The 17,018-nt window shown below is 26.0% G+C and overlaps 5 protein-coding genes across 5 annotated transcripts; 4 read left to right on the plus strand and 1 right to left on the minus strand.

The window, feature by feature from the left end:
- Positions 1-2,244: 2,244 nt before the first annotated feature.
- On the plus strand, positions 2,245-2,702 carry OCT59_028794 (uncharacterized protein; the record flags this gene model as incomplete). The annotated part of the gene is made up of 2 exons (XM_025330916.1): positions 2,245-2,430; positions 2,499-2,702. 2 exons carry the CDS (start codon positions 2,245-2,247, stop codon positions 2,700-2,702), a joined length of 390 nt encoding a protein of 129 aa, XP_025166250.1.
- A 581-nt stretch (positions 2,703-3,283) lies between these two features.
- Positions 3,284-3,796, plus strand: OCT59_028795 (uncharacterized protein; the record flags this gene model as incomplete). Its single annotated transcript, XM_066147562.1, has 1 exon — positions 3,284-3,796. One exon carries the CDS (start codon positions 3,284-3,286, stop codon positions 3,794-3,796), a length of 513 nt encoding a protein of 170 aa, XP_065994260.1.
- Positions 3,797-6,901: 3,105 nt separating this feature from the next.
- Positions 6,902-8,418, minus strand: OCT59_028796 (uncharacterized protein; the record flags this gene model as incomplete). The annotated part of the gene is made up of 3 exons (XM_066147563.1): positions 6,902-7,429; positions 8,030-8,093; positions 8,165-8,418. The coding sequence occupies 3 exons, from the start codon at positions 8,416-8,418 to the stop codon at positions 6,902-6,904; spliced, it is 846 nt and encodes a 281-aa protein (XP_065994261.1).
- Positions 8,419-10,660: 2,242 nt separating this feature from the next.
- OCT59_028797 (uncharacterized protein) lies at positions 10,661-12,877 on the plus strand (the record flags this gene model as incomplete). Its single annotated transcript, XM_066147564.1, has 5 exons — positions 10,661-10,813; positions 10,892-11,353; positions 11,435-11,510; positions 11,874-11,929; positions 12,008-12,877. 5 exons carry the CDS (start codon positions 10,661-10,663, stop codon positions 12,875-12,877), a joined length of 1,617 nt encoding a protein of 538 aa, XP_065994262.1.
- Positions 12,878-13,498: 621 nt separating this feature from the next.
- Positions 13,499-15,496, plus strand: OCT59_028798 (uncharacterized protein; the record flags this gene model as incomplete). Its single annotated transcript, XM_066147565.1, has 6 exons — positions 13,499-13,582; positions 13,674-14,135; positions 14,230-15,037; positions 15,109-15,129; positions 15,204-15,239; positions 15,304-15,496. 6 exons carry the CDS (start codon positions 13,499-13,501, stop codon positions 15,345-15,347), a joined length of 1,455 nt encoding a protein of 484 aa, XP_065994263.1. The 3' UTR covers positions 15,348-15,496.
- Between the last annotated feature and the right edge of the window lie 1,522 nt (positions 15,497-17,018).

The raw sequence follows: 17,018 nt of genomic DNA on the forward strand, positions 1-17,018 counted from the left end.
TATATTACGTTATAAAATACCATTAAATAATAAATTGACTTACATTTTAGTATTAACATCGTACAAATAAAACGTGTTGGTTCACTGATTGGTTTTTTTGTAAGTAAAAAATGAATCATTTTCTTGGTAGTTTTTGCTTGATAATAAAAATTGAAAGATCAATAATACGAAAACGAAAGAATTTACAATGCAATTTTTTATGTTTGTTTACATTTATAATTTTATTTATTAATATATTAGAGTGATTACGTTATCAATTTTGTCAATTTTCTGGTGAATTTGTCTTAAAGTCATCTCGATTTCATTCACATAAACTTCAATCATTTCAATCATTTAATCATTTAGAAAATACTCACTCAAAATAAGTATGAAATAATAATGTATACATTTAATTATCATTATAAACTCAATTATTTACATAATATCATATTGAAAATGAATCTTGCATAAATGCACAAAAATTGTACTAGAAAACGAAATAAAATTCTTTTATTCATTTATATAAATTTGATGTTTTTTATTTTATTTTTTAATTAGTACTTGAAATACTTCATAATCTTCTACTTCAAAATTTTCTGGGATTCCTATTTTAGGATAACGTTCTCCATTATCATAATTAGCGTAATACCAAACATTATTTTCACAGTATATGTTGCCCATAGTTGGTCCACGATTAGTGTTACAACAAACAGCGTAATTCCTCTTACTAACATAACTCCTTTTTGCGGTAGAAATATCTCTTCCATTTGTAAAATTAAACAAAAAACTGTCTGCTGTAGATTTCCAAGTCTGACTTTGATCCCAGTCAAGTGGATTATACCCACCAATTAATTGAGTAGAATTTTTAATTTTTGCGATCCAAATAGTAGCTCCTTTATTATCACAATTTCTATGAAATGATAAAACATCATTTCCGTCCTGACTTGAGCGATATAATAATTTTAAGTAATAAGGAATAATTTTTCTATTATAATGTGAAGAATCATCTTTTCTATCAATCCAAGAAGCAAAAATAGGAATATGGTCTGATTTAATCAAGGTTGAATCAAGTTGATATTTTGGTTTTCTCGGTGTCAGATGAGATTTAGGTTTCATATCGGGAACTATATGAAATTCTAAAAGATTATGAATTAAATCTTGTGGTAAGACATCCTTATAACAATAAACTTTATAAAAGAAATCTGTAGGTTCAATATCATAAAATCGAATTAAAGGAATAAATCTGTACAATGCCCTTTCAATCTTTGTAATATCTTCTTTATTCCATTTCGATGGTTCATTCTTTATATTTTGCTGAGCAAAACACCATTTTAACAAATTCTCCCAAATTTCAATTTCATCCATATCTAAATCATCTCTCTTTAACAATGATTCTAACAAAGGCGCTTTTAAATCAGTAAAACTATTAGAACTGAATAAAGCTTCAGTTTCTTCACAAATTTTTTCAAGACAAAAATTCCACAAATCTGTAAATGTTTCATGTTGATAAACAGTTTCAAGAATTCCAATTGGATTTTGGTATAAAAATTCAGTTTGGTGTTCAATCAAAAATTCTTGAATATGAGAAACCAAAGGATGAATATTGAGCTCTTCGACTGCTATTAACAATTTCAATACATCAGGACCTTGTAAATTCTTTAATTCAATATTTCCACAATAAATAAACCTAATAAATAATAATATAATATTAATTTGACTTTCTTTTTATAACATGAGGTTAATATATATATATGTGTATTATAAACATTATAAATACCTAAGAATAATATTAAACAATTGCGGAGAAATATTAGGCTTTTTTAAAATAAATTTTCCATCTTTTTTCTCAGCCCATTCATTAGAAAATGCTGAACGAAAATATTGAGACCTAATAGATAAAATATTTGAATGAGCATGAATTTCCTTAACATATTGTTCTTCACCAGCATAAATAATAACGTCATATCCAATTTCTGTCTCAAAAAGTTTTTCGTAATCATTAGATAATTCTGCCCAAAATTTTGAAGACATTGTTATTAATTTTTAATATTACTAATTCATAAGAATAAGCAAAAATGCCGAAAAAAATTTAAGTTTGAAGTGCAAACCCTTTTATATTTGTTTTTATGATGATCAATTTCTATAACCGGAAACATAGCGAGATGAACTCTTCCGGACGATCTTTCGGACCAAATTTTTTACGAAAGAAAAATTTTATTTTATTAAAACAAAACATATAATAATACACAAATACACATATTAAATATGGAAGAGACGCTCAAACAATACATAACAGAGTACTATAGAGGCTTTATAGGTTTTGAGATAGAACATATAGAAGACTTTTATCAGGCTTCCAAAACTTACAAACGTATAAATTTGGGAGACAGTCTTGGACAGAGATATATTATATCCACTAGGCGAAATAAGGATAGGAGTACGAGACGCAAGGTGTATGGCAACAAGGCCAGTCCAAAAGCACTTTTTAATGGACCTTGCCATCTTTACAATGAAACTAGGTGGCGAAACCGTCAAAAAAAATACTCCGTGAGAATCCTCGAGAAGGCGCAGCAAACGAAAAGATGAACAACGAATTAGATTCACTCAAAAAGAGAAGTTTAGAAGATAGTGAAAAAATAGAAGAATTGAAAAAGGAAATAAAAAAGGCAGAAGAACGAATAAAATTCTTAGAAAATGAGGCAATAAGTCAGAGAAGAAAATGACAACGGGCGAGATTGCCACTTCTAGTAAACAGAAAAGTAAGACAAAAAGCCAAGATCCGATAACAAAAATCAAAAAAGAAGAAATCATCGACACAAGATATCAAAAAGGGGAAGATCACCAAAATTCCGGTTCAAACAACTTCCGATGATGATCATTTGGAAAAACATTTTGCCAAACGGTCACGTGACTCGAAATTCTACGATTTTCCAGCTTATTGAAGGACACAGAAATTTATGAAAGCCTTAAAAAAGTAGGATACATAGAAAGGCTAGAAGTCAAATGGAATTATAAATATAGAACTGTTCGGGCTAGAATCCGCTTAACAAAAGAAACGGAAGAATCATTTATCAAAGGAGGATCCAATATAGTCATAGCAAAAAACGATCAGTACTATTTTTTTAGGATGTTTGACGCGAAGTTAAATGCCTCAGAATTAAAAAGAGATACGAATGGCAGGCGTATAAAAAAAATTAAACGAAGAAGAATGCAAGAAACAAGATTATGTAACGCTAAAAATGCATAAGTTCAAATATGGCGGTCATTTTTCAAAAATCATCAAAGCCAACAAAATTAAATACAGATGTATTTTAACAACGAAAATGATTTTCTACAAGCGGTATATAAATCAACAATGGATGAGTCATTAGGAGATGGATTAAAGATTAAAAGTCAACACGAGTTGATAGGAGTAGAGGGAACGTACAAGAAAAAATTTGGAATCAACAGATTTAAGCTGCCACAACAAGAAAAAACTTCAAAATCAAAAGACAAATTTTTTGACGCTCCTTCTGATCCAATTTCAACGATTCCCAGGACTTTGGAAGAACACAAAGAATTAGACAATTTAAATAAAAACTTTAGTAAAAATCTCGAAGAAGTTAATAAAGAGAGACAAAGCTTGCCATCAACGAAGGGAAAGAAAGTAGAAAGAAGCGAAGAAAATGAAGAGAAGATTAATGAAAACAAAAAGCGTATGGGCGTAAGCAGGGAGAAAGGAAAGATTCTGACACAGAATAAACAAATTATCCCAAAATTTCCTCACAAGTTTGGTAAATTTTCTAGGCGATCAACACTTGAATTTGATCGAAGATAATATAGGCCAAGAACATCGATTTGGACCAATTTCTTAGATATTTTCAATATATAGTGTAGTTTTTTTCTTTAGAATTGTTCTCAAATGTAAAAATTTATTGCTTAATTTTGAACGCTTTTTATATATTATATATTTTAGTTTTTATTATCTTTCTTCAATTCATAGATAGAATGATTAATATAGTAAAGCCTCAAAACAGATAAAACATTAAAAATCTAAAAACATCGTAAAATTAGTATAGTAACGTAGTTTAGAAACAAACAATATTAATTTTTAATCAAGCACAAAATTTAGTTAGATTTTAAATTAGTAATTTTAGATCCGAATACTTAGTTATAGGGTTTAGAAAGTTTTATCTTTCTTTGCTTAAAGTGCTTTTGTATTTAATTATCAGATCTTTTATGATCGTTTATAATTAATAAAGCGCGTTACTATTTAAAAAAAAAACCGGAAACATAGCGATTCGAAATGGCCGGCATTAGGATTAGGAATAGGCCTAAAACTACCCGTTAAAATATAGTACAAAGTATGTTGATCAAATTAAGTAACTCTCCGCAGCAATTATTCTTGGACTGGAATAAGGCATTGGAATTGATTCTACTAAAATCAAATTAATCGAGTCAATATCGTTATGGCATTGGATTTAAAGAAATATTAAAAAAAGAAATCTGCTTTAAAATTTTTTAAAATTTAAAAAAAAAAAATAAATTAATGTCTTTCTATAGCCGAAATAAAGTGTTAAGATAGAAACTAAATATATAAAAAAATTTTTTAAAAAAAAATCTGTTTTAAATAGCAACACTTAATCTCTTTTTAATACTTCATTCTTGTCTTTGCAACCTACCTCTCTGCAAGACTAGCCTAAGAAACATGATTGGAACATTAATTAAGGGCAAGATGCCACTCCGTCTGCGTATGTCCTTTTACTAATGTAACATGTGATTCTCAAAACTTATGCCCCGGCCGCTGCCACTGTTTATTTGTGAGGTTCTAATCAACCTTAATGTAACAGTTGCTGGAAAGAAACAACTTGAATAAAAATGATATGAATGGTGTTTAGGAAGTCAAGTCAATTTATTAAGAGTATTTTTTTTATTATGTTCTTATTTTTTATCATCATCAAAACATTTTAGGAATTATAGTGCTAAATTATTTTATTTTTCTCAATGTATTATAGACTGAATAAAATTTCTCTAGTCTATAGATGCAATACTATTAATGCAATTGTTAAAAAATTTTTTATTACAAGCTAAGTTAAATAAATTTGTGCGATTCTCAAATGTTTTTCGCTACGAATACAACATGTTTCAAATTACATAAAATTTATTTAAATTCTTCATTAAATTCGTGACCAATGGGTGAAGATAAATGTTATAATATAATTATTAATACTTTACTGTAATGTCTGGCACGTAAAGTTAGTTGTATTAATTCATACAGTAATTGGAAGATACTTCAAATCTCATATTTTTCCAAATTTCAATTAGTTAATATACACTATTATACATGAATGATAGATAAAATCATATTGTTTGAAATCTATCAAAACGTAATCCATAAGAAGAAAAATGAGTAGCGGTACTCAGATAGAGCAAAGCGTGAAAAACAAAATTATGCCTGCAGTCTTCTAGACCATAAATTAGTAAGTAATTGCAATCCATAAAAAATCAGTAATAATCACATCTAATTTAATAATGTAATCTTGATAATTACTCAATGTTTAATTGAGATGAATATACAATAAAAAAATTCGCACCACACATAACAGTTCATAAAAACCGGAATATTAAGAAATATATCATATGGAATCTTTCAAATCATTTAATGTAAATTCATAAATACCGAGCATAGGTATGCTATGATGATGGTATTCCCTCGTTGAATTAACAGATACTTCAGAAATTCTTAAGGATTTGAAGGATTTGGCAAACTTGTTAATTATTTAATTATTTGCAAAAATAATTTTAAAATTAAAAAATAAATCTGAGTAGATAAGAAAATTGAATTCGTGCTTTGCCTTTATATATTCCAACTAAGTGGAAACTAATAAAGGGTGAGGTACATAAAAAATTATAGTAAATGATAAATCCTTAAATTATCGTTCAAAGAAATCAATGATTCACGTTTAGCTACAAATATATTAGTAATATAATTGTTATTCAATGTAAAATAGGAGAATATTCCCACAATTGTAATGTATTGACCAGAGTACACGAACGAACTACTACGTTTAAAAAATAAAAATATTTAGATTTAAGATTAGGATGAGTACAACAACCGGTAATTTGAAAAAGTGCTTTCTATGCTTTGCCATATTTTATAAAAATTGCTTAAAGAAATATAAAGTTGTAAACATTGTTTTCGTTTACCGACGAATGTGTTATCATTTGACACGAATCGACAGTCAACGCCTAGATGGATGATTTACATGTTTAGTAATCACCTCCATGCGGGAGGTTGGGTTTTTTTGTTTCACATTTTTCCCATAGCAGTACTTTTTTATAGAATATAATCATTTATTTGCTTATTAAAGTTTTTTTTCTTCTTTTTTTTTGATTTAGATTGTTTTATTTTTTGTTTTAATATTCGCCACTATAGATTTAGATAAGACTGGTTACCCCTTTTGGTCTTGGTTAGTAATTGGAGGAACGACTCCCTTAGAGTGACTTATATATTGATGTAGTCTGCCCTTTTTGGGGTTAGCAATTTTTGTTTTGTACACTACTCTGTTCTTGTCGTAATATCAAAAATAAAATAAAAATAAAAAAGTAAAATAGAAGAATATAATTCAGGCTAAGAATAAATACCCGTGAGGAAGTGAAGGATTAAGAGCAAGTGAAAAACATCAAAGCATACCTACCTAGATCTGTTAAGATAATAATAAAAATAATAAAATCTTTATCATCATATAATGAATACTTAGTTTCATAAAGCGATATGTGTAGCTTATTTATTCATATAATAAAATTAAAGCATTAATATGTAATGAAATAAGATTAATTTCAGAAATATTTTAAATATGATAATAATCCAACATATAAATAACCAAAATTTTTAAGTGTATTTAAATTAACCAAATTGTAATCTGATATAAAAAACGTGCGCTCATTGCTTTTTAATTTGAAATACTTCATAATCTTCCATAGAAAATTTATCTGGTGTTTCCCTTATCTCTTTTTCATAATAACACTTTCTACACCAACTATTAGTGTAATCTACAGATTCGCTATAAGCCCCTATAATAATGTCACTGCCAAAATAGGGACCAACTGTACTATTATACAATATTGCATATTCCTCATATTTTACATTGCTAATAATTGCATCTTTAATATTCTTATCTTTGAAAGAAAAAATAAAACTTTCTTTAGTTTTACTCCAAGTACCACGATTAGGAGATTCCCATTTTAAAGGATTATATCCACCAATAATTTCTTCTGTTCCTCTTATTTTAATAAAAGTAATAGTATTATGTTTGCCATCACATAATTCATGAAATTTTTTAGGAGTAAATCCATCTCGGCTTCCTCTTAATAATAATTCAAATTTATATTCATTTACATTAGCAAATTTTTTGTCAACTGTTTTATCAATCCAACTTGAAATCGTTGAAACAATACCGGAATCAACTATCTGTGAATCGATGATTTGAGCGGTATTTTTAAGTGGTGGCGATCGTGTGACTATTTTTCTAGGACGTAATACGTTATAAATTGATACACTATCGGGGTCCAAATAAGAGTTTAATAATTCTTCATAGAATTGATTACTTAAAAGTTTTTGATATGGTCGAACTTTATATGTAAATTCTTTAGATGATAAACAAAAAAATCTAACTAAAGGTATACAATTTTGTAGAGTAACTTTCATTTTCTTAAAATCATCATCTGTCCAAGTAATAGGATCCGGAATTAAGGTTGAATTTTGTGCAAGACCCCATTTTAAAATATTTTCCCATACTTCAACCTCATTCATTTGTAAATCATCTCTTTTAATAAGTGAAATTAAAGATTTTTCAGAAAGTGAGGTAAAATCAAATGATTGAAACACTTTTTCAGGAGATTGAACCATTAAATTTGTACAAAATTCTTGAAGCTCTGATAAATTATTAGATCGTGAACTTATTTGTTGAGTAAATTCAAAATGTTGTTCCATCCACTCAGATTTATTTTCAATTAAATATTTTTGTAAATAATTAACTAGTTCTTGAAGACAAAGTTCATCTGCAGCTACCAAAATTTTAAGAAAGTCTAAAGTATCTTGGCCATCCAACGAAAGAATACCACCATATATGTATCTATAATAAAAATTTTATAAATATTGGAATTAAAATTATCTTTTATATAATATATTAAACTTATAACTTACTCTAAAATAATTTGAAATATTTCCGGTGATATATTTGGTAATTTAATATGAACCAAAAAGTTGTCGTTATTCCTTTTATTGGAAGCCAAATTTCGTTGTAAATATGGAGAACGGTAACACAAAATGTTCATATGGGCACGAAATATTTTTACGTTAGGATCTTCACCAACTTCAATTGTAACATCATAATATTTATCATCTTTCAATAATTCAATATAGTTTTGACTTAATTTTGAAAGAAATTGGGTAGACATTTCGTTTTTTTTTTTAAAAAAAAAGGATAATTCAGTATTTATAATTATTTTGGATATGGCCAAATTTGTACAGTGCATTACGCCAATCTGCGGCTTGTTCCACCATAAATTTTCATTTATGTAAACTCCTCCGTGATTGACGATCACTATTAAAATTGACCCGGCATACGAACTTGGCTGATTACGACATTACGGCGTTACGGCACGTGCCGTAACCGTTCTAACGGCACTTATAAAGTTATGTGTAATTATTTTTGTGATACCGTTACTCAAAATAACGCTCGGACCGTAGTTTTTCCGGCTGCAATTGTATTATAAATTCATACCGTAAAAAGTTTGTTATTTTCGGAAATTTAAAACTTCCATTTTTATTAAATATAACGATGAGTGGCATGGAATGTGAAATTTGTAGCAAAAAGTATACAATGGTGTTTTCTAAATGGTGTAAACAATGCGAAACAAATAAATTAAGAAAAAATTTTACAAACTGGACTAGTGGAAATGAGAAAATTGATAATTTTATCCAAGAAAAACAATTAGAGATTAATAACTCATGGAATATTGTATTTGAATGGATACCATATAATAAATTTCTTGACATCAAAAAAGTAGATAAAGATGATATTTCTACAATATACTCGGTAAAATGGGAAGATGGTCCATTAGAGTGGAATAATTATAGTAAAAAATATATAAGAAACCCAAAGGAAGTTGAATTTAAAGAATTAAAATTAAAATATTCACATAATTTACAAAATGTTGTTGAATTTCTAAATGAGGTAAAATTATTTTATTTGAATTGAAATTCACTTTTAATATAATACTAATTTAAAATTATTTTGTATTTTATAGATTAAAGTATATTCAACTAATTTCGAGATATTTGGCATATCTCAAAATCCACATACAAAGGATTATATTATAGCTTTACAAAATAATTATTCTTACTGTATAAAATGTAACTATAAGTATACTAATATAATCCAAGAATGGTGTAAACAATGTGAAACAAATAAGTTAATTACAAACTGGACTAGTGGAAATGAGAAAATTGATAATTTTATCCAAGAAAAGCAATTAGAGATTTATAGCTCACGGAATATTGTATTTGAATGGATACCATATAATAAATTTCTTGACATCAAAGAAGTAAATAAAGATGATATTTCTACAATATATTCGGCAAAATGGGAAGATGGTCCATTAAAGTGGAATAATTATAGTAAAAAATATATAAGAAACCCAAAGGAAGTTGAATTAAAAGAATTAAAATTAAAATATTCACATAATTTAGTTGTTGAATTTCTAAATGAGGTAATTTTATTGAATTGAAATTCACTTTTAATTAATACTAATATATTATTTTGTATTTTATAGATTAAAGTAACTAATTTTACGATATTTGGAATATCTCAAAATCCAGATACAAAGGATTATATTATAGTTTTGCAGAATTATTATCATTACTACTGTATAAAATGCAGCAATGGTATAATCCATGGGTGGTGTAAACAATGTGAAACAAATAAATTAAAAAATTTTACAAACTGGAGTAGTGGAAATAAAAAAATTGATAATTTTATCCAAAAAAGGCGATCAAAAATTAATAACTCATGGAATATTGTATTTGAATGGATACCATATAATAAATTTTTTAACATCAAAGAGGTGAATAAAGATGATTTTTCTGCAGTATATTTAGCACAATGGAAGGACGGTCCATTATATTGGGATAAAAATAGTAATAAATATATAAGAGAACCAGAAAAGGTTGCTTTAAAATGTCCATACGATTCACAAAATATTGATAATTTTTTAAATAAGGTACGAAATTTTTCTACTAAATAGAAATTCATTTTATTATAATAATTTGTTGTTTTGTATTTAATAGGTTTAAATATATTTAATGAAAATTGAAATATATGGAATATCTCAAAATCCAAATACAAAGGATTATATTATGGTCTTACAAGATAAGAATTATTGTTTAATATGTAATTATAAATATAGCGATATAAATTGTAAATGGTGTAAACGATGTGAAACAAATAAATTAATTACAAACTGGACTAGTGGAAATAAAAAAATTGATAATTTTATCCAAGAAAAGCAATTAAAGATTTATAACTCACGGAATATTGTATTTGAATGGATACCATACAATCAGTTTAGTGAAATTAAAGAAATAGGAACACATGATCATATTACAGTATATTCAGCAAAATGGAATAATGGCCCGTTAATGTATGACGCAAATATAAGGAAATATAAAAGAACTCCAGATGCGTTAGTTAGATTTAAATGTCTATTGTTTAAGCAGGAGTCATTAACATTTTTCGAAAACCTACTATTATTATTTAAGGAGCAAAATACAACTAATGAATTCTTAAATAAGGTATGAAAATTTTATAAACCTAATTTACTTGGTTCTTTTTTAATATTCAGTAGCATTTTTTCTTTTTTACTTTAATAGATTAAAAGATATTTTATGGTAAATAGTAATAAGATATATGGAATATCTCAAAATCCAAATTCAAAAGAATATTTAGTTATTCTTAATGGTGGTTGTGTAAAGTGTGGTGAAATATATACTAATATATTATATGGATGGTGCAATCTGTGTCATATAAGTTCTTTTAAAAATAATTTTGTAAATTGGAGTAGAAATGAACTAATTGATAATTTCATTCAAAAAATGAAATTAAAAATTAAAAAATATGATGATATAATATTTGAATGGATACCATACAATCAGTTTATTAATGTTAAAAAAATAGGTCAAAATAATTTTACTACAATATATTTAGCAAAATGGGAAGATGGTCCATTAGAGTATAATATAAATACAATGCAATATGAAAGGGATCCAAACAGAGCAATTACTTTAAAATGTTTAAATAATACACGAAATATGATCAATGAATTCTTGGACAAAGTATGTATACATAAATTTAATTTACTTGATTTACTTATAACTGATAATAATAATTATTTATCTGTCTTATATTATTAATAGATTAAAGTAAATTCAATAGTGAAGGGAAGTAATGTTCTTAATAATATATATGGAATCTCTCAAAATCCTGATACAGGTAATTATATTATGGTTCTCCATGGCAAATATTTTGAAAAATATTTTGAAGGACATTGTATAAAGTGTGATAAGATATATACAGATATACGTAATAAATGGTGTAAACCATGTCAAATAGATTATTTTAAAAAATTCTTTACTAGTATAAACAAAGAAATTGATAATTTTATTCAAGAAATGCAATTGAAAATCAATAATCATGATGATATAGTATTTGAATGGATACCATACAATCAGTTTAATGATATTAAAAGAATAGGTAAAGGTGGTTTTGCTACAGTATATTCAGCAATATGGAAAGATGGTTTATTAAAGTATGATATAAATAAAAACCAATATATAAGAAATTTTGATACAAAAGTTGCTTTAAAATATTTATATAATTCTCAAAATATTACCAGTGAATTTCTCCATGAGGTACAGTATGTAATTTTTCTATAAATAAACTAGTACAGTACTTTATATTGTATAATAATCAATTTTTTTTTTCATTAGGTTAAAGCTTATTCAATAAATAATTCTGGTAAAATACTTAAAGTTTATGGAATATCACAAGATCCAAACACAAAGGATTTTATCATGGTTCTTCAATATGCAGAAGGTAGAAACTTTGATTATTGGATATATAACAATTACAAATATTTTAATTGGTCAACTAAATTAAAAATATTAAATGATATTATTAGTGGCCTTAAAGAAATCCATCAAAAACAAATGGTTCATCATGATTTTCATGTAGGAAATATATTATTTAATGAAATTTTTGTAATTTCTTCAAATATTAAAATATATATTTCAGACATGGGATTGTGCAGAGAAGTTGGTAATGTAGATAAAACAACTATTTATGGGGTTATGCCTTATGTGGCGCCCGAAGTATTAAGAGGAAAACCTTATACTCTAGCGTCAGATATATATAGCTTTGGAATGATTATGTATTTTGTAGCAACGGAAAAACAACCTTTTGCTAACTGTGCTCATGACGAACTTTTAGCATTAGATATATGCAAAGGAATTAGACCCGAAATAAATGAGTCTGAGGCACCAAAATGTTATATTGATTTAATGAAAAAGTGTTGGGATACAGATCCTAACAATAGACCAGATGCTATTAAAGTAGAAGATTCTATTAGATTCTTATATAATTCATATTTTGGTCATAGTTCAATTAACAAAGATTATGAAATTGAGAAACAATTCAAAGAAGCAGAGACATATAGAAGAAATAATCTTTCATTTTTTAAATATAGCCAGTTAGATACTCATCCACAAGCTATTTATACATCTCGGTTACTTAATCCATTCACTAAAGTTCTTGAAAAGTATGATAAATCTGAATGTTTGGAATGTGAAATTATAAATTAGATAAAAAAACTTATTCATTAAAAAGATATTTCATTTTACTATCTCTACAAAAAAAATTCTAGAATAAGCTCCAATAAATGATCATTTTTCTAGTTTTTATTCCGGAGAAACTCAGACATGTGATGTACCTTTATGTAAATGCTATAATGTATTGAGCAATACAAAACGTGCTTTTGATAAATGGTATAAGATCTACAGTCACGTGATTAAAATTAACATATAAAATAAAATTTATGATTTGAGCCGAAATTAAGATCGGCGATTACGAGAACCATTTTTTTTTATTTGCTACGCCTTAGGCTGAAAATTATTTTTATTTGGTTTCATTCAATCCGATTGTTTATTGAAAATTTCCTTTTTTTTTTATGCCGATCAATAACGTAACAAAGTATTTTATTTTTATCAATCAGATTAATACTATATGTAGAATTTTTGTATTCAAAATTTTGGATGTTACACATGTTGCACAGAGGCTTATTTGTTGAATAAATTTATCCGAACTCCGTAATTTTTAAAAAAATTTTTTTTTTTTACGTTTCATTTTATTATATTGTTAACGTTTATCTTTGAATTTACTAAGTAAATTGTAATCTACATATACACAATCCAAATTAATTTAGTATGGGTATGAAAATATCAAAAATGAATCCTAAAAAAAATAAAAGAAATTTATGGAAAAAAAGTGTTGATAATGATAAATATCAGGTAAAACAATTCATTTTGTCACTTAATAATATAACATTATTGAATTTTTAATTTGAATAATAATGTTTTTTTAAATCATTTATTTTAAAAGTTACATGTTACAATTTCTACTATTGGTTCAACTACTGAATCAGCAGAAGAGATAGTTTATATGGAAGATTTAGAAAAAAGAAAACAAGTATATGGAATATGTGGAGAATGTAATGAACCTGGTACAGGATGGTGTTGGTGTCAACCTTGTAATGCTAAAAGATTTAAAGATAACTTTAAAAATTGGACTAGTGGAAATAAAGATATTGATGAATTTATACAACAATCACAACTTAATGCTGTGTATTATGGAAAATATCTTGAATGGATACCTTTTGAAAATTTTAAAGATATTACTTATATTACCAGAGGTGGATTTGGTAAAATCTATTCAGCTGAATGGCCTGAAGGATCTATTAGTTTCTGGGATATTGAAAATCAAAAATGGAAAAGGTATAGCAGAAAAGTTGCATTAAAAAGTTTGGACAATTCATCTTGTATAAGTGCAGAATTTTTAAATGAGGTAATTAAAATAAGAAATGTAATCTATTTACTTTTATTTTTATTTATGTATTACTTATAATATTAAAAATTTTCACTTTCAATATTTTCATTAGATTAAAACTCATCTTCAGATTTATCTTTATAATGTTATTCAATGTTATGGAATAACTCAAGATCCAAATACCAAAGATTATATGATGGTTTTAGAATATTGTGAAGATGGAAATTTGAGAAATTACTATCTCAATAATGAATCAGATTATTATTCAAAAATTGAAGAATTACAAAAAATTGCAAGAGGACTTTTAGACATTCATAATGCTGGAAAAGTTCATAAAGATTTTCATTCAGGGAATATATTACTTGGTAGGTATACACTTATAAGTGATTTAGGAATGTGCCAACCAGCAAATAATGAAAAGCAATCAGATAAACAAGAAGGAATTTATGGAGTATTACCTTACATGGCACCAGAAGTTTTACGTGGATATCAATATACAAAAGAATCTGATATTTATTCATTTGGAATAATGATGAATGAATTTATATCTGAAGAAACTCCTTATAATAATATTCCTCATAATCATGCTTTATCTATTAAAATATGTAAAGGACTTAGACCAAATATTTTTAAATATACACCAAAATTACTTGCAGATTTGATTACTAAATGTTGGGATGCTAAAGCAGACAATAGACCAACTGCTAAAGAATTGTATCAAACATTAAATAAATGGAAAAATAATAAATATGATGATAGTGATATTAAATCTTTTAAATCTCAAATGAAAGAGTATAATGATAAAATCAAATTAAACAGAACAAGTGAAAAAAGAGCTAACAACATTCAAACACATCCACAAGCAATCTATACTAGTAGACTTTTAAATTTCAAAAATCTTCCAGAACCAGTAAATTCAGGTAATTAATTTAACTTTACTTTGGTAACCAAAAAAAATGTTTACATTACTAATAACTTTATTTTTTAATAGATGCTACTAAAACAACATTACGTAAGTAATTATTTGTAACCAATATAATAAATAAATCTTTATATTGTTTTAATATCATGTTAATTAATTTATAGGTTCAGAATGTTTGGATTGTCAATTAGACGAATTAGGTAAAGATATTTATTCTATAGTTCTTTATTTTGCTAATACTTATTAATTTACTTATTTTTGTAGATCTTAACGAAAGTGATCAAGATGAAGAAAATAATACTGAATGATTTTTTTTATAAGAATCAAAGAATTTAGTTTAATTAAAATTATACTATTAAATTATTCTTTTATACTAGTTATTATTTATGATTTTGTATGTAATATTTGGTTTTAACAAAAATAAATTACAATTGGTTAGCTATTGGCTGTTCAATTTATGTAAATTAGTTTGATTATTTCTAACTATCCAGTAACTATTTTGATGCAAAAGATTTAACATACAGTACATACATACAGTACATAAAAGTAATATCAAATTAAGGCGATTCTGCCATTTTCAAAAATCTCTTTCAATTTTACCAGATAGTGATGTAATTGTGTTCAAGTAACAGATTCAATAATAATGAAATCAATAGAATTATGAGTTTGACATAAATTCATTTTTTTGAAAACTTGGATAAAAGTTAAAAGGACATTTGTTTAATTTAATTTTTAATTTTATTGAAGTTATAGAAAACTGAAATATAATTAAATAATTCTAAAAGTGATCCTGTAATTTTGCAAATATATATATATATTTTTTTTTTATTAGTAACATATTCCCTTTATTAAGCAAATATAAAAATAAATTTATACAAAATTAAGGAAATATATAGCAGTATACTACCGTGGCAGTAATAAATTAATCTACGATACACCATAACTAACTCCGTTTCCAAGAACGGAAAAAGAAAATTTATAATAGATTCATTTTGTATCTACTACCCTTGTACCCTAAAATCAAACAAAAACTCTACAAATTTCGTTTGGAAACCTTTTTACGTTAAATCATGTGACTTAAAACTGATGAAAAATAATCTTTGGCCTGAGTTATTTATAATTCTGCATAATGTTGGCCCTATTTTTCGGCGAAATGTACCGTAACCTCACTAATTAATATGAAAAGAAAATTCCCAGAAAAACTAATTATAAGGATTCTATTGTTATGAAAAAAAAAAATCCCCAGAAATATTAATTATAATGATCTATTGTTATAAAAAATAAATAAATAAGTCTATTATTGAGTTTGATACAGCCTAAAAAATAATATTATCATTAAATAATAAGAATTGGGAAAAAAGGCAATTGCCGTGGCACTGCAGCATTGGTCTAAACTTAAATGGTGAATGCATTTGGGAAAAAAAAATTCGGTTTGAAAAGAAAAGCCAAACCGAAAAAGGAAAAGGGGAAAAAAAATTTCGGATTGGAGAAAAAGTCATCCAGAAAAAAACGGAAAATAAAAATAAAAATAAAAATAATTCGAAAAAATAAAACGAAAAAAAAAATTTGGGGGAGGGAAATAGAGAAAAATCGGGTTGAAAAAGAAACCGAAAAGGAAAAAAGAAAAAAGAAAAAAAAATCCGAAAGAAAAAGAAAAAAAATACGAACAATAATTTGGAGAAAAGAAAGATAAAGAAAGAAATCAGTTTAAAAAAGGGAATTTTCGAAAAAAAAGGAATCCGAAATAAAATAGTAAGTACCGAAAAAAAGGACAATAATTCGGTCTAAAAAGACTGAAAAAAAAATTCAAAAAAAAACAATAGTCTAAAAATCGGTTTTAAAGGACCGAAACAATAGGATTATTTAACAAAAAAAAAAAAAAATTTTAAAAGAATGAGAAAAAACAAATTTTTCGGTTTGAAAAAAAGATGAAATATTTTTAAAAAAAAAGGAACCAAAAAATGCTAAAATATTTGAAA

This window comes from Rhizophagus irregularis, chromosome 8 (genome assembly GCF_026210795.1).
Source record: "Rhizophagus irregularis chromosome 8, complete sequence".
Taxonomy (NCBI): Eukaryota; Fungi; Glomeromycota; class Glomeromycetes; order Glomerales; family Glomeraceae; genus Rhizophagus; species Rhizophagus irregularis.